Genomic DNA, 23,688 nt, shown 5'->3' with positions numbered 1-23,688 from the left:
CCCTTCTTTCTCTTATTTTGTCCTCCCTCCTCTCTCTCTCTCGAGATCGAAAGAGGGGGAAGGAGATGATGAAGAAAGACGGAGAAGAAGAATCTCTCTCTCTGTCTTCACCCCCACCCTAAGATCAGGTCTGGGTACCGGAACTGGTTCATGCCCCACCTGTTTCCTGTACCCATACCTGCACAACATGGGTAGCATGCCCTTTGCCAGGGAAAGAGACAAAAGTTCAGTTTAAGATGTTCATCTGTCCATGATTTGTATGCTTCTCATATGGGAGGTGTAGGCCTTAAGGTCTTTGTCTACCTTGATGATGAAGCGCATGGAATGAGCTTTTTGAAACCATGTATATCATTAATTAAATTGGAGAGCTACAGTTCCATCTCTTCACTATGATATTTCCATCATACTTTGTTATTTGTTAATTCATCTATTTTCCCTCTCATAGAAAGAGAAAAAAATCTCCATAGATGATGAAACGGGTATTATCTGATTTTATTATCATGCCTATTTTTTTTTTTCATTAGTGTTGTTGGTGACAGTAGATTGTTATTGGTTCATCATCCACTAACATCCTTGTATCTGTGAATTTGTGGTTGGGGTGTTTATTATTTCACAATTAAACATGCACTAACTAGTCTTTTCTGGAAGATTGATATATGCTGACCATTGAGCTAAATGTAGGTTGCTGTGGATTTTTATTCTCCAAATACGAGCGTTGGAAATGGGCATTTTCTCCCTTTGCTAAAACGGCTTGATGAGTGCATTTCGTGAGTTACACTTGTTCTATTTTCTTGATATAGTTAACATGATCACTGCAGTTTTTATATCTTACTCCATAACAATTGTTACTACATCAGTTGCTAATTTCTTGTCTTCCATATCTAGATATGTCGAAAGCAACCCACAGTATGCAGAATCCAGTGTTTACTTGGTCAAATTTCGACAACTACAGGTACTATGTGGTTGATTCAATTAGACATTCCATATTATTAGTTGTTCTTAGTGTTCCTTTCTTCTATTTATACTTTTTAGAATGTAGATTTGGCTCTTTAACTATATTTGCTTGGAATCATAAAATTTTAACTCTGGCACCATATCCTTTTTCCATGCAGTCTCGTGCATTGGGTATGGTTCGATCTCATGTGCTCTCAGTTCTGAAAAATGCTTCTTCACAGGTAGCCTTTGTTTCTTTAGTTGACAGAAGTCCTTGCTTGAACATTTGTTTGATACAAAATGCGAACATGTCACTTGTCTGGCTGAATTGTGGACAAAAGACATAAAGATGGACATGAACACAATATGGATGTGAGACATGGATAGAATAACAGGGATACACAGCATCTATTTAAATATTTCTATCAATGAAAGTTGTTATTTAACATGTACATACATGTGTATATATGTAAAAATGTATATACTCGTTAAAATGTATATATCAATGTGTATATATATATATATATAAAATTGTATTGTGTATGTAAACTGAAATACCCATCAGGGGTATTTCAGTCATTTCATCTATGTAACAGGTGTCAATCCACTAGGGACTGACTCATCTTTTTTATTTTTATTTTTTCTGTTTCTTTCCTTTTCTTTTCTTTTTTAAAATATAGCTGTTGGAGCTGGTCCAACTAGCTGTTGGCGCTGGTCCAATGGCTAGTTGGGCTAGCCCCCTTGTATCTTGGAGTGCCTATTTAAAGGCACTCTCTCTTGTTTACTCTAATGCTTTCTAAGCATTTTGTTAGTGAAAACACATATTTTTTATGTGTTGTGTGTGCCCATAGTGGCTTATATGTGTTGTGTGTGCCCATAGTGGCTCTTGTGTGCACTAATTGTGCCTTTGTGATTGTTCTCACTTGGTTATTGTATTGTCCCTTGGTGGACTAGTGCTTGTGCACTCTTTATTGTTCCTTGTTTATCCTTAGTGTTTTTTCTATTGTATTTCCACTTGTTTCATTACGCTCATGTATATAAAAGATTTAAGTTCTCTAGAACAAGCATATATTCTAAAATCTACACTCAAGAACATTAAGAAAAACACAAGACCATGAGAGAAAAAAAAATTCGGAACAAAGCCAATAAGAACATTGATTGTGTCCGACACTGAATATTTAACTGCTTTGAGGAACACTCTATACGAGATGGAAGGAGAAGAAAAAGGGAATTGCACCCAAAGGGATGTTCAAACCAAGTTAGGTTGGTCTTATTCTATTTGTAATAAGGCCCTTAAGTTACACTCTATGTCAGACGGATTCTTCTAACAGGGCACCACACCCGCACCCATGTGGGTGCGACACTTGGACACGACTTCCTTTGTGTCAGGTGAAGTCAACCACACTGAGGTCTATTTTTGTCCAAAAGTAGATTCGGTTAACCCTAACCAAGTCCAGTTATATCTACATTATGTATATAAATACATAAATGCACACACATACACTTAGGGTTAACTTAAAACTGTTCAAAATTATATATATATCCTCCCTGCACCCCCGCACCCAAATTTTTTTAAAGTGTCGAATCATCGCAATCGCACCCGCACCTATGCGACATAGGTTACACTTAGTTCACATTACCCTTATACGTAAAAAGTTCTACACACATGTAGTCCTAACAGTAACATGTTGTGAAGGGCTATCGTCTCTGTAACGTATGTGACTAAGTATTATATCTATTTTGAGCAATCAAAATTGGTGTTTTCAAGTTTTCATCTTGGGTCTGACTTGGCATTGTTCGTACAGAGCCAATGTTTTCATGTGTAGTATTTAAAACCAAATCTTATAACCAAATGTTAGGTAGCCAAGTTGTAATGCCCCAAAATCTCGAACTTGTAACTTTTTAGGAAGAATTTGAAATCTTTGTAATCAATCCTTTTTCAGAGTTTAAAATGGCAGTTCAGAAAAAAATGGTGTTTGAAATAATAAGTCAACGGACTTTGGGCGCATTACAGGCGAACTTTCCTTTACACAATAGATTTGCATCACCGTATAAGCATTGAAACCATAGTTTTAAAATAAGGTTTTTTTGATAATTAAAGTTTATAAAAAAGAGGATTTTTAAAAGAAAACCCTTATGAAAAATTACAAAACGTGCTCAGGAACGAAACATCAGAGAAAGAATGGGATCTTGATATCATCACGTTATCGCGTCATCGTCTCTCGTACCGACCTAATAATCACTTGTACCTCATAAAATGTGTCAGACTTGTAAAAATCTGGTAGGTGCATAAATATCAAAATTCAGAATAAGACTAACATATACGTTGTTCATTTCGTGATGTATAGTTCAGAATAAGCAAAATGAGCATGATAATCTTGTTTCAATATTAACTGTCCTAAATGTACGCACAAGAGAAACGTAGAAACAACTGAGACTGCCCGGGGGTTTGTTATTTTATGTATTTTGATATCCCGGACAACTAGCTGAGTCCGCTCCTAAGGAGACGACCAATGACCGAGAGAGAATTCTCCAGAGACATACATGGCAAGGGATGCATCTAAACTTTTGCAAAAGTCCATGAGATCTACCACCTAGGATACTTTTTGGTAGCTCCATCCCCTAACTCCGATGACTGGGGACATCGAGTAAATTGCTACCCGAGGAGTGTAGTTGTTAACAACCTGTCCATCGGAGTTTTTGTACCATCACATCCTCTCCCTTAACGGAACCAAAGAGACAAATGAGTATATCAGGTTCTATTTTTAACTGACGACCCCTTCTACACGCTTTGGTCTTTTAAACCAAATCGAGCATCTTACCTGTGAAGGCGAATCATCACTATTTATGTGATTTTCTTTTAATCATTGTGTATTTTCACGTTACGAGGTTACCGTAAACCTCTCATCCAATCATCGTAGTACTAACATGCCTTGTATGTCTGATAGTACCACTACGATGAGAGATATCGGTTTTTCAGAAAGAAACCCCAACATCATTTAGAAATTTCAAAGTCCTATGCTTTAGACGGGGAATATCCGAGTCATTTTAGATACTAAAACGAAGGACCGAACATACGTACCATGGTAAGTGTGTCGCGTCCGTTGTGCCGGCGTGGAGCGCTAAAAAGATTACGTTGCACTGCCTAAATGATGGTATTAAAACCTTATCATAACGATGACACAGGGGTCAAACCCAAACCTAGTTCGAGCCGAGCTCAATACAAGAGGCGGAGGGGGGGGGGGTAAATCTCGACTGAGCCATCTCGGTCTGAAAGCGGAGATCGAGCTGAGCACGACTGACTACGTGACCAACGGGAGGGGGTGGGCTCGGTGGTTTGGCCAAGCCCGACCTGGTCCCAATCTTGCGACAACAAAGGGGGGCTGACAGGGGGCTATAAGGGAGCGACAAGGTCCGAACACGACATGGCTCTCACCCTCTTTGGCGCCCTTGATTAGGGTTGCATTCCCAAACAACCTGACTCGTTGACAACACCTCGTGGTGCGACAGGTGAGTAGACACCCCCTGTCGGCTGTCTCAGAAAAGTAGCAGTATCCTACTACTGCTACTGAAAAAAGAGAAGGAAGAGGGTGTTGTAGGGGCTGGCCCTGTTGGCTGAAAAGGAAGCACAAAGGGGTGTGGCCCCGGCGTCGACACCCCCTGGTGGTTGTCTCGGTAAGGTAGCAGGCTGCCCCTGAGAAAAAAGGGGGAAAGAGTGCTTGACACCCTCCCTTTAGGCGAGCCAGAGCGTAGGCTTGCTTCTGGCAGGGCAGCAGCACCAGGCGGTGCTGCCACCATGGAGAGAAAGAGGGGCAGTAGGGCAGTGCCCTTCTGCCGGCATCAGGTATGGGGAAAAAAAGGGAGAGGGGCAGGAGGGCGTCACCCTCCTGCCGGCAACAGAAATGGGAGAGAGAGGGGGGCAGCGTACCTGAGGGGGGGGGTCCTGCGACCTGGATCCGGATTGGATCCAACCTGGATCCAATTTTTTTTTCGTACGAGTCTTACACAAGTTATCCAACATAAGTTTTTCAGCTTACAAGTCATGAGTCGTCTTGCTTGGTTAGAGTTGATTTGATCAGCACTTTTTTGAAACTTGATCAGATTTAAGCAACTATATTTTTGAGTATTTCAGTTGTTAAGTGTGATTCTGATTGCCAGTGAATCATGCATTTACTTGTCAAAGAGAAATCTAAAGATGGCTAAATGTGAAAGCCCTCAAGATTAATGATGAGAGGCATTGAGAGCTGAATTTGAAAATATATAGGACTAAACCAGTAGGGCCTCCTCTTAAAAACATCCAGCTTTTATTTTGTTTTCTGTTTTCCTTACATATTGTACTTGTTGAAAGTTTACACATGCTTTTGGTTGTCCCTGTTTGATAAAGTTGATTCTTTCATTACAGTGAACCTTGCCTGTCCTTTTCCTTTAAACTTTTCTAGAATTGTATTTTTCAAGTGGTACTTCACACCAGACCTTGCATTGTTTGTACTATATGCACAACCTTTATCATGATTCACAATCCGTTTATCTTTTATTTTTACATCTTCTGATGTCAGTAATACAGTATTTCACAACGGACTGTGTATTTTGTACTTTTATTAGGTTCTGGTAGCAATTAAAGAAACTGGTGAGAGGATTACTGCTGTTTCTGGGGGTGTGGAAGCATCTGTTCTATATGTTCGATTTAAGGCTGCAGCGGGTGAGGTAGGAAAACTTTTGTTTTCTGAAGCATGTTAGAACTCCAGGATTCATTTTTAGATTTTGTATAGAACAGATTATATATATTCGAGTATCTTTACATTCTTAATATAAGTTAAACAAGTTGTGCTGACATGCTTCAAACTCCTATCAGCTTCGGCCAGTTATGGAGGAAATTGAAGGCAGGGCCTCTAGAAAAGAATATGCCCAAGTGCTTTCTGAATGCCACCGTATATACTGTGAACAGCGACTTTCTCTTGTAAGCTGATGATGTTGTTCACTTCTTGCTGTTTTCTTGTTTTTGCGTGTGCGTGTGTGTGTGTTCATGCGTGCAAGCGGGATGGGGTGTGTGTCCTGTGATTAGATATTGCATTTTTACACGTTCTCCATCATTTGATTCAGATAAAAGGAATTGCGCAGCAGCGAATTACTGAGTTTTCCAGGAAAGAGCTGTTGCCATCATTGACTAGATCTGGATGTGCTTATCTAATGGAGGTGAGCATCTTGTACTTTAGAATTCTGATATTTTGATCTACATGATATCTTCATCAGGCAAGAGGACGTTTGGATATTCTGTGTAGTGTCTCGATTCTGAGTGTTGAGCTATTGCAAGCCATGCCAAAGAGGGATTATGATGTTTCTTTGCTTGTTAGGAAGTATAAAATATGAATTTTGAAACTTCTAAGTATAATTAACATAGATGTCTATGGATCCCATAATACTTATCCTGATGCGGATTTTTGCAATACTGTGTGATGTATTGTACATAAACTAGGTATGAAGAAGCTCTCTTTGGTAAGTTCTGTGTCCAAACAGTTTGCAGCTTTCTTGTTTGGTTCGGACTAAATGACTTTCTCTGTCATTCTGAAGTCAGAGTTGGTATTGAGGTTGTATACCATGGCTTGGGGTATGGACATTGATTTTTGTGAGCTAGGGTATGATCTATCTTATATCTATCTTTAGAGAGCCAATTACAAAAAGCTGCCCAACTTATCAGCTATTCACAGAACCATGCCCAAGTATTTCACGATACCATTTAACAGCCTTCTTTCTTTTAATACATTTCAAATACCTTTCCAAGGTATAATATCACCTTTTCATCCTTTATTGATAAAATAGCTCATCTCATGTTCTTGAGTTAAAGAAATAAATATTGAGGTTATTTTAGTCTTTTTTTTCACCAAAAAAATGGTCCATTAATTGATTTTAGGGCCAAGCGTGTTTTTAACGTAGTAAAAATCACAAACTGTTAAATCGTCATAACTGAAAAGTTAGGTTTGTTTTTATGAATAACTGATAAGTTATCTTTTTTTTGTAATTTTCTCATTTATAAAGTTTATTGTTGAAATTTCAACTTCTTGTGTGTGCGTGTGCCCGCACATGCTGTCTCACAAAGGTGCCTTTACCTTTTTGTCAACTGTTGCCAAAAATAGATGATCGAATATCTATTGTTTTATCTTCAGTGGAATAGTCATTCTAGTTGATCATGATTTGTTACTGGTTACGATACTTCTCAGAGTTCAGTTCTTTCACATTTGTATTTAAGACCAGTGTTACTTTAACTGCTAGCCAAGCAAGTGTTATGCATTGTTATACTTGTTGGCTTGGCCCTTTGGAATACTAATATTGTATGACCTTGTGACATAATAAGTTTCCATCCTATTAGTGTGACATGGTGTGGAATATTTCATGCTTGTTCCTGTTGTCTTCTTAAATGGACAGGATTACCTCATGACAATGTTGTGGTGTGTATGTACTTGTAAACAAACAAATATCCTATACTAAAATATATTTTACATTCAAACTGGTACATGCTGTTTATTTTGCTAGAAATGAGCTTGCTATTGCCAGTGAATCTTGTCAGCATTTTTCTTTTGATCTATTGCTATGTCACCTGGGTACGGGTACAAAGGGTACAACACGGCAATTAAAAAAGTGTGGGTACGGGGACACAGCGATATATATATATATGTATATATATTAAATATCACATAAATACAAAACAAACTGAATATAATCTAAATATATATGCTATATCTAAAATATATATTATATACTGAAATTATAAAGTTATAAACTAAAAATATAATTATACATTATAAATTAAATACAAACTTGTATGTACGGAGGGTAAAATGGCATGCCCGGGTGTCGACATGCATCAACACGGGGATACGTGTGTCGACACGGGTACGGAGGGCAAAATGGAGTGTCCGGGTACCATAGATCTATTGTTTCAGTAATGCTTTTTGTCTGCTACCTTGTCTGTATTTGGACTGCATATGGCTTATTATGAAAAAACCTGGTTAAGAACACTAGTTTCATGTTTATTATGTGTAAGCTTTTGAAGTTTGAACTGCCCTATTTTTTTTTTATTTTCAGGTGTGCCAGCTTGAGAACCGTCTATTTGATCATTTTTTCCCTTCATCAACTGATGCTGCAAGCCTAGCACCCTTAATAGACCCCTTGTGAGAGTTGTTACCTTTTGTGTGTGAATTTGAACTTTTTTTTATTGTACAAGAATAATTTAGAGAAAATGACATGAATTGTGTCAATTAAAAGAGTTTTAGAGAGTTTCCAAATCTCCATCTGGACAGATGAGAATGTTTTTCCTAGAAGCAGGATAATTTATTAATCTGCATATTAAGTGGACTTTCTTGGAATATGCTGCCTCTAACCCAAAATTTTGCTATGTAGCTTGAGAACTCAAACTGGCAGTTTAATTTTGCAGGTGCACTTACTTATATGATACATTGCGTCCAAAACTTATTCATGAGGCAAATCTTTATTTTCTTTGTGATCTTGTTGACATACTAAAAGTCGAAGTCCTAGGTGAACAACCCGGTAGGCGTGTTGAGTCAGTGGCAGGAATACGGCCAACGGTGCTCAGAATCCTAGCAGATGTTCATGAGAGATTAACTTTCCGTGCGCAAACATATGTCCGCAATGAGGTATTCTATGGAATATTTTCTTCTTCAAAGAGATAAATATAAATCCTCTATTTGTTTGCTTCTATATATTTTTTTCCTGTTTGTTTGAAGTAACAAACTTAAGACAGAATTGTTTCAGATAAGCTTGAAACATCTTGTGGTAAATATCAATCTCAGTAGTAGTTATTGAAGCACTAGGTTTAATTGGCATATATAGTCCCTTTAGGGATCCTTGCATATTTGACCAGTTCAGGATCTTGAACTTCAGTCTTTGTATGAATCATAGAACGACCTGTTCTTGAGCTCGGTCATGTTTGCTGGTCCACTATAACTGTATAATACCTTTATCTTTTTGTGTGTTCTCTTACTGTGAAATCATTTACTGTGTAGTTAGCTTGGGGTCAAATCAAGGGAACTGCAGATGATCTTGTCATTGGAACTAGGCAATTGCAAGAATATTTATCAGTAACAACAAATGTATGAATTAGTGACAGTTGAAGCCTCTATATTAACAACTATATATTCAATTATTCATTTTTATTTCAAATTATTTATAAATTATTTGTTGATTTAATTATTTTTGTATCCATACACTGCCGTTGGTATTTCACTCATGTGTTTTGGCACCAAAAGTTTCAAATTTCTCAATTCTTGGTGAAATTTAACTGTAGCTAGACTTCAAGGTTGTCTGACATGACTTCTAAGAAAATCGCATGCTGAAAAATGAACAGCAAATTAACCTGGACTTGTCTATTTTATAGTGTAAAAGGATGCATGCAGTATACTATGAGAAGTTAATACCAGCACAGGATTTAGTCAAACTGCAAATATGGCTCTTTAAGGTCTGCAACAACAGAAAATGGTACTAAATGAAAGTTGGCAAACTTGCATAATGTATAATTCATGATACATTTTTGTTATATTTATGGTGTCATTATATGAATAAATTTTATAAAAAAATAACAGTTTAAAAGTGAGATCCACTTCATGTTCTAACTTCTAACTATTGAGTTATTCCCATGACTCATACTGAAATAATGATCAACAGGGTAGTGAAGATCTCATTGTACAGTTGAAAGATTATATCATTGGATCATTTTTCCATGTGAATATGGTCAAGTTAAAAAGGAAAAGATCACTGTTAACATCGAAAAGTGGTCTTACTAGGCTTATGCTGTTCTATTGTAATGCATGAAAATAATTAGCTTAAGGAACATCCAGGAACTGTTGCTCAAGGGACTGGAGATTTATTCTAAGCTGGTGAAGCACTATTATTGTGGATCTATTGCTGAATTAGACAGTACTGTCTATGAGTGCTAAATCTAGTAGTTCAGGAATTGTTCCCCCTGAAATTTTATATTTCCTGCATCTGTTACATGCTAAAATGGAAAAACTAGAATAGAACAAATAATGTATGCAAAAGGTTTATCATTCCATTGTGCAGACATGTTGAAGGACCTCGAGAACATAACCAGGTTTCACTTTTTCTGTCCAATGTATATACCGACATGGAGAACTAGAGCCAATTACTGTAGTCAAATTTCCACAAGCCTTTTCTTTGGAGCCAACAAATCTAATTGGTCCGTCACCCATCTTGCTCTAAGTAATGCGAAAACTGTGAGGCTATGTCACATAAGTGCGGGTGCGCCACGGAAGTTTAAAAAAACTTGGGTGTGGGGGTGCGTATACACATATATACAGAATAGACAAAACACCTTTATTTTCTTTTGATATCTCAAGGATGATGAACCTAATTTTAAGGAATTGGATGGATGAGAAAAGCCTAAAATTCAAAATAAAAGTGTCTGGTTATGCAGGCGAAGATGCAAAAGAGGAAGAACATGAAGAAGAAAAAACTGTCACACGGACTCTTCTAACATGACACCACACCCGTTGGACACAACTTCCTTTATGTTAGGTAAAGTCAACCCCACTGAGGTCCATTTCTATCCAAAAGTAGATTCAGTTAACCCTAATCAAGTGTGTTTGTATCTATATTATATATATAAATACATAAATGCACACAAATACACATAGTGTTAACTTAAAACTGTTAAAAATTATATATATATATATATCCTCCCCGCATCCCCGCACCCAAGTTTTTTTAAAGTGCCGCATCCGCACCCGCACCCGCACCCGCACCCGCACCCGCACCCGCACCTATGTGACATAGAGAAAAAAAGGGGGTATAAAAAAAAGAGGGCAAAAGACATGATGATGAACGGATAGCAATAGCAGAAGCTTGGCATACTATTCCATTTGCTCAAGCAATAAGGAGTTCCATATTAGTACCTTCATTGATAATAGTTAAAAATATTGGTCATATGTTAATATTGGTCATATGTTATTATTTCAATTCCCCGAGTGGTATGAAGATGTTAAGGAATGGAGTAGAGAAATGCATGCCAAATGCACACGCACACACACACACACATATATGTAGGAAAAGTAGTAGGTGCTTGAACATTAGGTACTTGACAGGTACTTGAACATGCTTGCTGTCCATCGTGCACTTGATGGACGGCCAGCGTCACAAAAAAAAATTTAACATCAAAATGAGTTTTTCCGACAAACGAGCAATAGCTGTGACAAATGTCGCCGCTATTGACCTTTAGCAGTGACTTTTGTCGCCGCTATTGCTCGTTTGGCGGAAAAACTCGTTTTTGACACTGGCCGTCCATCGATGGCCAGCATGTTCAAGCACCTACGCACTACTCTCTCTCTCTCTATATATATATATATATGTGTGTGTGTGTGTGTGTGTGTGTGTGTGTGCAAATATGTGTTTAAGTATATACTATAGATAAAAGTTGACTTGGTTAGGGTTAACTGAGTCCAGTTTTTGACAGAAATGGACCCTGGTGCAGTTGACCGCACCTGACACTGTGGAAGCCGTGTCCAAGTGTTGCATCCACACAGACACGGGTGCGGCTGACCTTTTAGAAGAGTCTGTGTTACATAGCTGTGAGTACAAAATGGGTTTCTTTGTGCCCTCTTCTTATTGCTGCAAAATTGAGGCCAATCTGGAGGTGCAACCATGAAGTAGGGCCTTAAGTCTTTAAATGCTACAGAAAATGTTCATATAATATAAATGATCTCTGGATTACAGGAGTGCAAGGTCAAAAAGAGGATTTGTCTATACAACAATTTTTATGGAGTCGTCTATTATGTCCAGTATAAGGAAACTGTATGGGAATAAAATGGTATCCACGTTTCACACACACACATGGATGCCCACATACACATGTATGGATCTTCAAAAATATAAAAAATATCAAAGTATTTTTCTAATTCTTTCTGTTATCTTGTCCTGCAGATTCATGTTTTGTTGTCAAATATGGCCTATTTTTTGTGTATTATTTTTTAATGTACATATTTGTTTTTGCCTGATTGCTATATAGATCATATTCAAATGAATCAAAATTACTGTCTTGAAAGAAATAATTTATTTAATTGCTTTTATCTTCCCTGCATGTTCATGTTCCGTTGATGAATATAGGCCTGTTTTTATCTATTATCTTTTTAATATTCGTAAATGTGTTTTGATTGATTATTTGGATTCCTCATCTGCATGTTTGGAATCTTTGGTCATGTGCTATCCCTTTGGGCCTTGTGCTTAAATTTGTATAGGTTCATAAATTGTAGTTTTACATGCAAGTCTTACCTTCAATACACGTTTTGTATATTATTACTTGCTGGATGGACATATAAAACTAATTCTAATTGGTTATAATCATATAACTTATTGGGCATGCTCTTTTGCATTTGGATATAAGCTGGAAGTTTGATGGGATGTCAGTCAGTTCCTGGTTCATGGTTTCTACACCAATGAGAAGAATGTGATTGCTGTCCTTTGGATGATCATGCCATTTTGCATAGCTGTTGCTACTAATTTTTATTGAAGCTGGGATCTTGTTGTTCTGTATGCATGACCTAGTTTCCTTCTAGATATGTACTTTTCCTTTTTATCAAGTCTCTTTCCTCTTTGTCTGATTATATATGGATTGCCTTGTTTTTCTAAATTTATCTATAGGATCCTGAGATTCTTTTGTTGCATTTTTATCTTAAATATTACACATGATCACATTAATCGTATTTATGCACTTTTTTGATTAATGGAGGAATGAGGCTTACTAATTTTGGCATCCTATAAAATTTGATCCCTTTTCCCCTGTAGATAGCAAGTTACATTCCTTTTGATGAAGATTTGGATTACCCTGCAAAGCTGGAACAGTTGAGCAAGTCCCAATCAGACAATAATGTTAGTAAAATTGTGAGATTCAATGTTCATTTACACACTCTTGTCATTCTTACAATTACTTCTAGTTGCAAACTTGTGATTGCATCATGATCAGTATCTCTTTCTGATATTTTAAAAATAGTGATCAGTATTAGATATTTAAAAAATGTGATATTCTTGGGAAATTTGTGGTTATGCTGTCTGGTCAAAAGTGTGTATTTCAGGTCATGAAAATGAGAGTCTGCCATGGTTTTCTGGTGTTCATTTACTTTAAAGTTTTAATTAGTAAAGTTAGGTTCTTTTCCGAGATTTTTGTTTTCAGATGTTCTATCCTAAATCCTTAACTGTAGAATGCTTTTAGATGCCCTATTTTCACCATTCAGTGTACACAACTGGGGAAGGATTCTGAGAAAAGATAGAGTTGGCAGTTTGTGAGGGGAGTTTTATCAATTGTTAGGGAAGATAAGGACAAAGTGAAAATCATGATTCTATTGCCAAATTTAGGCATGACATGCACACCCACTGACCCACACTCCAAACATGCATCCTCACGCACAAACATGTGCACACATAGTAATTGAAAAGCATTTTCCACTGAAAAATGTAAGATGAATCTAGCATTGGATAGTCTATTTTCCCACTGGAAAAATCCACCCTATCTAATTGTTGAAGAAAACACCATATCCATATTCCATGAAGATTATCATATATTCATGTTGATCAAGGTGTCATCAAGTGGTATGGCTTTATGTGGTTGAGCTGACTACAAATTCAGTTCTGTCTATAACCAAAAAGTGACTCCTTTTCAAACCAAGTACCAGCGTGACATGCCTTTGGTTGTAATTCTAGCCATGAAATGGCTCACTTGGTTCTTTTTCCGTGATTCTAAGAGCCAACATCTTTTTTGAGTAAATCTTCCTTGTGTCAAACTAGTCATTAATGGTTAGCTACTTGGTACTTCTTTTCCAAAAGAAAAGACCCTCCACCCAGAGGCACTGAAAACTTAGTCATTGCCTGTTCGAAAATCCTACTACTACACTAGAAATGTTTCTGCCAATCTTTTCAGCATTAAATCTCTCAATTCCTTGCTAGGAATGCACTCTTTTTCAACAATCTTCTTCAGAAGTCCATTCCTGCTTGTTTCCTCAACAGAAAATCTGCTACTCTTTACCTGGACATGTTTCTTTTTTAAAGATGCACTTTGCACTTTCAGTGATAACGTTATAAGCATGATTTTAATTTAAAGTAGTGTTTTTATTCTGACCTTCATCCTTAGTGTTTGATACTGTCTGATGTTTCAGGTTGATGAAAAGACTGTTGCTTTTAAGACTTGGTATCCCACATTACAGAAGACCTTAACCTGTCTAGAAAAATTGTATCGTCGCTTGGAAGCTGCAGTTTTTACTGGCCTTGCACAGGTATGTGAACCATGGTTGGCTGGTGATCTTTTTTCTTTCTATATTTTGGATCTTGTTTATGTAAGGGAATGGAGTCTTCACATGCAAACAAGAATGCCCATCAATAGGATCTTCAAATGGACAAGCACAAAGTGGGCCACAAGGTGCACACTCATGAAACCCACAATGGGTACACACAAAGAATACTCAAATATAAAAAATATTATTTTACTGCTTGTTCAAATATGCTTGAAGCATTAACAATATAGAGGGGTTTCACCCCTATTTATACAACAAAAGAGAGCCAAAAGAAGCTCAAATGAGAGCCCATATAGCCGTTGGAGCTAGTCCAACGGCTAGTCAACCTTGGTTGACCAAGACTAAAAACAAAAATAGAAAGAAATAAAAATATATTACAAAGGAATAAATTATATATATAATATATATACATATGTATACAAATACATATGCATATTTAGATATGTATACATATATAATATACATTATACAAGTCACTAGAATATGAGAACTGAAATATGAGAACTAGAAATATATGGGCATTTCCGACACTTTTTTTTGCAAATCCAACCATGTGGATGTGCTTGGCATGGTTTGCTAGTAAACAACCATTGAATCGTGTATTTTCGATGAAAAAAATGTGATTTTTGAATGCTTGAATATTTATAAAGATTATGAGCCATTGATTTTAGAGCCTTAAAAAAATCTTGTTTATGCATCAAAATCGGATGATTCAAGAGCAGGTTCTTATAAAACCAAGCAAGTAGATCACATCCATACGGATAGATTCAAGAGAAAAGAACAAAAAATCCATGAAAATCACGGTTCACACATTAGTTCCCATATTTCCAGTTTTCATATTCTAGTGACTATATATACACATATTTTGGGTCAAAGCCCCCATTTGACCCAAATTTGGTATCTCAACTCTTTGCATCTCGACTTTCCCTCTCTTTGTATCTCAACTCTCCTCTTTGCATCTTGCTTCTCACTCCCTCTCTTTTGCCTCACTTTCCCTCTCTCTCTCTATCTCTCGACTCTCCCTCTCTCTCGCCTCTCACTCTCCCTCTCTTTGCATCTCGACTCCTCACTCTCCCTCTCTTTGCATCTCGACTCCTCACTCTCCCTCTTTTTGCATCTTGACTCTCCCTCTCTTTGCATCTCGTTGTCTCTCTCTCTCTCTCAAAAGGAAAAAGAAGTCTTGACTCTCTGCTGACAGGTACTCTCTTTGTCGGGTTCTCACGTCTCTCTGTGCCTCTCTCTCTCTCTCTGCATGCAAAAATGTGTGTGTCGATCCTTTTGATGTAGTGTTTGGTGAAAATAAGTGGATTTAGGGCTCTAAATTAGGGGTTTTTGTGTGTTTGTTAATGTTCTGGCATTCTTTTGTGTGTTTGTTAATTTTTTGGCATTCTATTGCATATATACATGCAAAAATATGTTGGCTGACAGCCTGACCCCTTTGATATAGTGTTTGGTGAAGATAAATGGATGTTAGGGCTTTAAATTAGGGGCTTTTAAGTGTTAAAATTTTGGCATTTTATTACATATGTGAATGCAAAATGTGCATGCAAAAATACAGGTTTTGGTCAAACCCGACTAACTCTATTATGGTGATGAAGCAGTCTTAAAATTGGCTCTTGCTTTGCTGTTTCAACATGGAATTCCTGGTGGATGTTTAATTGAAATTCCTGTGTAATATATGTTGAGTCTTCTCGAGTATGAATCTGAATTCATTGGATTATATAGAGCATTGACTCAATTTTTTTTTAATTTTAATTTATTTTTTGTTATTTACCTCCTTATTTGTGTTTTTATATGTAGTTGTAATTGATTGTTTGTTTTCATAACTTTGTTTATGCATTATCTTTTTAGATATTTTTTAAAGCTTTTTTTTAAGTTTTCAATTTTTTTTTGAGGCTTATGCTTACTCCTCGCCTCAGATTTTGGTGGAGCGCTTCACTACGCCTCAACGCTTTTCACAACATTGATGACAACCTTTTCTTAAACCTCTGGAAATGGAATTGAGTTCTCCATTAACTATAATAATGCTAACTAAAGTGGAGGCAGATTGAATGGTCCATTGACCCAACCAATCAACTTTTTCCCAAAACCTATATGGCACATGCAAGAGGAAAGAAATTCCCAACATATATGGTGGAGGGCTTTAATCAGGTCTACTTTTTGTACAGAGGCAAGGGTCTTGGAAGAACGGGTGGAATGAATAGAATGGATTGCCTCAATGTTATAATTAGTGTATCGGAACCTATATCACATGAGCCTGAGATACGGGTGATCATGCCATATCGTATCATATCGTAAGATACGGAAAAAAACATTTAAATTATGTAAACAAATTTAAATCACAAAAATCAGAAAAAAATCTAAAAATTTAAAAATAAAATGTAAAACTTTGAACACATGGAAAATTAAATAAACAAGAATGAGTATAAGAATTAAAAGCAAGTAATTATATAAAAATAAATATAGTAGATTATTTAAATCACATTTGTGACCATTGGAGGGGCCCAACGTCTATATGGTGGTCCCTGTGAAAATATCTCAAAAATGAGATAAAGTGTGCGATAAGCACAACACCACCAATGTGTACAAATGCACAAGAACACTTAGAACAATTGTACACAAAGGTACAATAAAGAAACTCAAATGCACAAAGGCATACAAAATATAAAGAATTTTATTGAGAAGAATGGAGAACAAAAGCTCCAAGAAGTGAAGTTTACAAAGGGGGAACTCCCCTATTTATAAGAGGGAAAAGGAGCCTTGGAGGGGCTCCACTAGCTGTTGGAGCCCCTCCAACGGTTAGAATTCTAACCGTTGGAGAGGCTCAACAGCTAGTGTTGAGCCCTCCAAGGTTGACTTTGAGTCAACAAAGAAATAAAGAAAAAAAAGACAAAAAAGGGAAAAGAAAAAAGAAAAAAGAAAAAAAGAAAAGTAAAAAAAGCAAAAAGAATTACAGCATATTCATAATTATGAATATGCGCAAAATGGAGAGAAATGACTAAAATACCCTTTCGGGTTTTACAAGAAAAAAGAAACATATATATTTACATATATATATATATTATATATATATTTACATATATATATATTATATATATTATATATATATATATATAGATAGATACATATACATATATACGTGATGTATATATGTATATGTATCTCTCTTTATATATATATGTAAATATTTACATAAAGAGATACATTTTAACACATTTTAACACCCTCCCTCAGACTTAGGGCACAATGACCGAAAGTTTGCTAAGGAGAAAGTTGAATCTTGGAGAGCAAAGCGCCTTGGTGAAGAAATCTGCCAACTGATATTCTGACATCACATAAGGAAGATCGATGACTTTTTGTAGATATGCCTCACGGACATAATGACAGACCATCTCAATATGCTTTGTCCGCTCATGAAACGTGTGGTTCTTAGCAATATAGATTGCACTTTTATTATCACAACATAACTTTGTGGGTTCTTGAATTGGAATCCCCATGTCTTGCAGCAACTGATGAATCCAGACAATCTCCATAGTTGTAGACGCCATGACTCGATATTCTGCTTCGGTGGATGATAGAGACACCTTCTGTTGTTTCTTACATCTCCATGAGATCAGGGATTCACCTAAAAAAATGCAAAAGCCTGTAGTGGAGTGACGATTATTTGGGTCACCTCCCCAATCAGAGTCAGTATATGCAATCAAATTTAACTCAGAAGATGAGGAAAGGAAAACTCCCTTGTTTAAAGTTTCCTTTATGTATCTGACAACTCGGAGAACGACACTCATATGAACGGATGTAGGAGCATGCTGAAATTGGCTTGCAGTATGCACGGCATGAGAGATGTCCGGTCTTGTGGTGCTAAGATACATTAGAGATCCCACAAGTTGCCGGTAGGGGGTAGGATCCTCCAAAGGTTTTCCATCATCGATATTCATTTTTTATCCCACAATTTCTGGGGTCTCACAAATTTTATCATCAGTAATACCTGATCTGTCAAGAATCTCACAGGCAAGTTTAGTTTGAGATAAAAAATAGCCTCTATGAGAGTAGGCTACCTCGATACCAAGAAAGTAAGTCAGATACCCCAGGTCTGACATTTCAAACCTTTCTTTTAAAGTAGTTTTAATGTTTCTGATGCCCTTTATGTCACTACCTGTTATCAACATATCATCAACATACAACAGTAAAATCACAATTCCTGCATCAGACTTTTTGACGAACAGAGCAGTGTCAGTGTAGCATGAGGAAAAACCATTTTGAACCATCACATCATTAAATCGATCATACCAAGCCTTAGGGGCTTGTTTTAAACCATAATGCGCTTTTTGCAAACGAAGGACTTTCCCCTTTGATACGTTCATACCAGGGGGAGCATCCATGTAAACTTCTTCATTAAGGTCCCCATTTAGAAATGCATTTTTAACATCCATTTGGTAAATATTTCATTTTTTAATAGATGCAATGGTGATCAAACACCTTACAGTAACCATTCGTGCAACAGGAGCAAAGGTTTCTTCGTAATCGATGCCGTATTTTTGACTATATCCTTTTGCGACAAGACGAGCTTTATATCTTTCGAGAGTGCCATCACTCTTGGTTTTGACTTTAAAAACCCATCTACATCCTATTGTTTTCTTTTCTTCTGGAAGACATTGAAAAACCCACGTTTTGGTTTGTTGAGGGCTCTAAGTTCGTTGTCCATAGCATCCCTCCATTCTATCATTTCCTTAGCTTCTTTAAAATTTTTAGGTTCTTGATATGAGTGAATGGCACTAGGACATGCCCTATGCTTTGGAGAAAAAGACTCATAGGATATAAATCTAGAAGGATTTTTCCTAGATCTTTCAGTTCTTCGAGAGTTGTTGGAAGATTCACTAAGATCACTATATTTCTCTATTGCACTTCTAAAAGTGTTTTTATCTCTATGAGTATAGGTAATTGGTTCATTTATCATTTCTTCTTCATCATGAATGGTTTGAGGAATACTTTCACTTATATCCTCATTCTCATTTAATTCATCATCGCTAAAAAAATCTTCATTTCTAGATAATAGTTCAAACAAAAAAGAATAATCGGCATTATCTTCATGGGTTTTGTGTTCTTCAAAACCACTTATGTTTTCTAAAAAGGTTACATTTCTTGAAACATATAGTTTATCATTCTTAATATCATAACACCTAAAACCTTTTTGGGTTTCCGAATATCCTAAAAACGCACAAGGAATAGCTTTGGGAGATAATTTATCATTCTTATCGGTGAGAACAAAACATTTACAACAAAAAATTCTTAACCTATTGTAATCGGGATCTTTTTTATACAAGATTTCATATGGAGATATTTGATTCAAGTTTTTGGATGGAAGTCGGTTGATGAGATAAACCGATGCAAGAGCCGCTTCGGCCCAAAATCTTTTTGGAATTTTTTGAGAAATTAGCAAAGTTCTTGTAGTTTCAATTATGTGTCTATGTTTTCGTTCGGCCAACCCATTTTGTTGGGGAGTTTTGGGACAAGACCTTTGATGAACAATCCCATTATTTTCAATATAACTTTTGAAATCATTTGAGAGATATTCTCCCCCGGAATCGGTTCTAAGAATTTGTAATTTACCATTGAATTGATTTTGTATTAACTTGTGAAAAACCTTAAAAGTAGAGAAAACCTCATGTTTATGTTTGAGGAAGTATATCCAACTATACCTTGAGAAATCATCCACATAAATAACATAATACGAAAATCCTCCCTTAGACACAACGGGTGCCGGTCCCCAAACATCCGAATGCAAAATTTCGAAAGGCTTAGTTGAAAACATAGTTCTTTGTCCAAAAGGTAAGCTTCTCATTTTACCAAGAATACAATCATTACAACTGAAATTGTCTTTACATAAGGTTTTAGCAAAATGTAAATACGAAAGCTTGACAATATTTGGATGCCCAAGGCGTTTATGCCAAACATTTATATCCTTATGTTGGGCAACATTACAAAAAGAGGTTTTTGGAATTTGAAGAAATTCCATGAGATAAAGATCTCCCTTCCTAGAGCCTTCCCCAATCAACTTCCCAGACCGGCGATCCGGGAGGAGAGAAGGTGGTCATGGCGGCTCCGGAAACGGATCCCTTGAGGAGTGGTTGAAGAGCTTCCATGATTTGATTGAGAGCCAAAGTAGCATGGTTGGAAGTTGATGGTCCTTCCTCCTTGGTAGATTGAAAAGTAGTAGACATAGCCACCATCTTCTTCCATTTAGGGCATACCGGTTTAATGTGACGGGGTTCTTTGCAAAAATGACATATGATCTTACTATAATCTCTTCTTCCATAATGCCCACCATTTTCTCTTCCTCCTTGATTTTTGTTAAAATGAGGGGGTTTATAGGTTTTAACATTATTCCCCGGTCTTGAGACGGCATAAGCACCCTCATCCTCATCTTTAGAGGGAACGACCAACACACTTAGATTGGTTTTATTCATTCCCAATCTAGTTTCTTCTCCACTTAATTTGGTAAGCACATCTTCCAATGGAGGAGAACAGAAAGAAGACAAGAGAGAGGATCTAGTTTATTCAAACTCGGGTCTAAGCCCATTTAAAAAGTTAAAGAAATGATTCTCTTCTAATTGTTTGGCTCTCAATTCAATAGCCTCACCACTCCATTTAGGTTCTTGGAGGGCAAGTTCATCCCAAATAGTGGATAACTCAGCGAAATACTCTCTAACGGACATTTCTCCTTGTTGAAAGGTTAAAGCCTTCTTTTGGAGATAGTATTTATGGGACAAATCTCTTGAAGTATACATTCTTTCAAGATATTCCCATACTTGATATGCCTTTTTGAACTTTAGAATGTTGGCATTAATTTTGGTCTCAACCGAAGAGAAGAACCATGAGAGTATTTTATAATTTTTCATTTCTCATTCTTCATGCTTCTTATTGTACTCTTCAAAAGCCTTTTCTCTTTCTTCTCCCTCAAGAACCTTGATCTCCCCTCTCTCAAGGGTAGTAATTTTTGGTTCGGGTTCGGGAATAGTTCCTTGAACATATCCCCAAAGACCCTTTCCTTTTATATGGGCCTCCATATTCCCGGCCCATACATGATAATTCGTTCCATTCAATTTGAAGCCAAGAGAGAAGTGAGAATCTTTTTCGCCCATTAGAGATGATACAAAGAGAAATAAATGCGTGCCACAATGCGAAATGAGTCCCTTCTTGATGTAGGAAGCTTCTAAAATATAGGATGAAGAGCCGAATCTTCACTCCAACCACCACAACTTAATGGCACGCTTTACGAGGTACTCCAACGAAGAGAAAAAAAAGGCACAATCTTCTTTTCCTTTAAGCCTAGCTCTGATACCATGTGAAAATATCTCAAAAATGAGATAAAGTGTGCGATAAGCACAACACCACCAATGTGCACAAATGCACAACACTTAGAACAAATGTACACAAAGGTACAATAAAGAAACTCAAATGCACAAAGGCATACAAAATATAAAGAGTTTTATTGAGAAGAATGGAGAACAAAAGCTCCAAGAAGTGAAGTTTACAAAGGGGGAACTCCCCTATTTATAAGAGGGAAAAGGAGCCTTGGAGGGGCTCCACTAGCTGTTGGAGCCCCTCCAACGGTTAGAATTCTAACCGTTGGAGAGGCTCAACAGCTAGTGTTGAGCCCTCCAAGGTTGACTTTGAGTCAACAAAGAAATAAAGAAAAAAAAGACAAAAAAGGGAAAAGAAAAAAGAAAAAAGAAAAAAAGAAAAGTAAAAAAAGCAAAAAGAATTACAGCATATTCATAATTATGAATATGCGCAAAATGGAGAGAAATGACTAAAATACCCTTTCGGGTTTTACAAGAAAAAAGAAACATATATATTTACATATATTTACATATATATATATAGATAGATACATATACATATATACGTGATGTATATATGTATATGTATCTCTCTTTATATATATATGTAAATATTTACATAAAGAGAGATACATTTTAACACATTTTAACAGTCCCCTCATTGCCTAAAAGACAAAAAAAAAATAAAAAAATAAAAAGAATAAAAATATATTAAAAAATGAATATGCATGAATGGGTGGAAAGACTATTTTACCCCTAATGGGTATTAGAAGAGGAAAAGTATCTATATTTATATATATAAATAGATAGATACATATACATATATATGAAATATATATGTATATGTATTTCTCTCTCTCTCTCTCTCTCTCTATATATATATATATATGAGATACAATTTAACACCATCCCCCCCTCAAACTTAGGGCGTAATGACCGAAAGTTTGCCCAGGAGAAAATTGAATCTAGGAGAATTGAGCGCCTTGGTGAAGAAGTTCGCCAATTGATATTCTGATGTTACATAAGGAAGATCTATAACTCTATTTAGATATTCTTCTCTAATATAGTGTCAGTCCATCTCGATATGGTTTGTGCGCTCATGAAATGTGTGATTTTTTGGCAATATAGATTGCACTTTTGTTATTACAACACAACTTTGTGGGCCCTTGAACATGAATCCCCATATCTTCCAGTAGTTGGCGAATCAAGACAATCTTTATGGTAGTAGTTGTCATGGCTCGGTATTCGGCTTCAGTAGATGATAATGACACCTTTTGTTGTTTCCTGCATCTCTAAAAAATTAATGATTCTCCTAAAAATATACAAAAACCAGTGGTGGAGTGACGGTTATTTGGATTTTCTCCCAATTAAAGTCAGTATAAGCTATTAAATTTAATTCAGAGGACGAAGATAGGAATACTCCCTTATTCAAAGATCCCTTTATATATCTGATGATCTGGAGAATTGCACTCATATGAACTTATGTAGGTGTATATTGGAATTAGCTTGCAATATGAACAACATGTGAAATATCAGGTCTAGTAATACTAAGATACATTAAAGATCCAACAAGTTGCCTGTAAGGAGTGGGGTCTTTTAGAAGAACCCCATCATCGATTTTCGTCTTTGTTCCTACTACTTCAGGAATTTCACAAACTTTATCATATGTAATTCTTGACCTGTCAATAATCTCAAATACAAGTTTAGTTTGAGATAAAAAATAACTTTTATGAGATTAGGCAACTTCAATGCCTAAAAAATACGTTAGGAATTCCAAGTCAAACATTTCAAATTTATCTTTTTGTATAGATTTTATGCTCTTAATCTCTTTAGTATCGTCACCTGTTATTAACATTATCATCAACATGCAATAATAAAATCACTATCCCTGCATTGGATTTTCTGCAAGGTTGTGTCTGTGAAATATGAAGTAAATTCATTTTCTAGCATTACATTATTAAATCAATCATACCAAGCCTGGGGAGCTTGTTTCAAACCATAAAGAGCTTTTCTTAGGCGAAGAACTTTATCTTTAGGAATTTTCATTCCTAGAGGAACATCCATATAGACTTTTTCGTTAAGATCACCATTCAAAAAAACGTTTT

The 23,688-nt window shown here is 36.4% G+C and overlaps 1 protein-coding gene across 1 annotated transcript in view; it reads left to right on the top strand.

The window, feature by feature from the left end:
- Window positions 1-23,688, top strand: part of LOC149827517 (sec34-like family protein) — a 54,642-nt gene that overhangs the window by 13,555 nt on the left and 17,399 nt on the right. The window contains exons 8-17 of the mRNA XM_090019438.1: window positions 682-767; window positions 886-952; window positions 1,113-1,175; window positions 5,536-5,637; window positions 5,786-5,890; window positions 6,034-6,126; window positions 8,014-8,099; window positions 8,363-8,582; window positions 12,742-12,825; window positions 14,106-14,222. Coding sequence (XP_089875564.1) covers window positions 682-767; window positions 886-952; window positions 1,113-1,175; window positions 5,536-5,637; window positions 5,786-5,890; window positions 6,034-6,126; window positions 8,014-8,099; window positions 8,363-8,582; window positions 12,742-12,825; window positions 14,106-14,222 — 1,023 coding nt within the window. The remainder of the gene's footprint in view (window positions 1-681; window positions 768-885; window positions 953-1,112; window positions 1,176-5,535; window positions 5,638-5,785; window positions 5,891-6,033; window positions 6,127-8,013; window positions 8,100-8,362; window positions 8,583-12,741; window positions 12,826-14,105; window positions 14,223-23,688) is intronic.

Source organism: Nuphar pumila, chromosome 10, assembly GCF_984573655.1.
Source record: "Nuphar pumila chromosome 10, dmNupPumi1.hap1.1, whole genome shotgun sequence".
In the NCBI taxonomy this organism is placed as follows: domain Eukaryota; kingdom Viridiplantae; phylum Streptophyta; class Magnoliopsida; order Nymphaeales; family Nymphaeaceae; genus Nuphar; species Nuphar pumila.
Note: the sequence above shows the minus strand (reverse complement) of the source record. Positions and strands in the feature narration are given on the sequence as shown.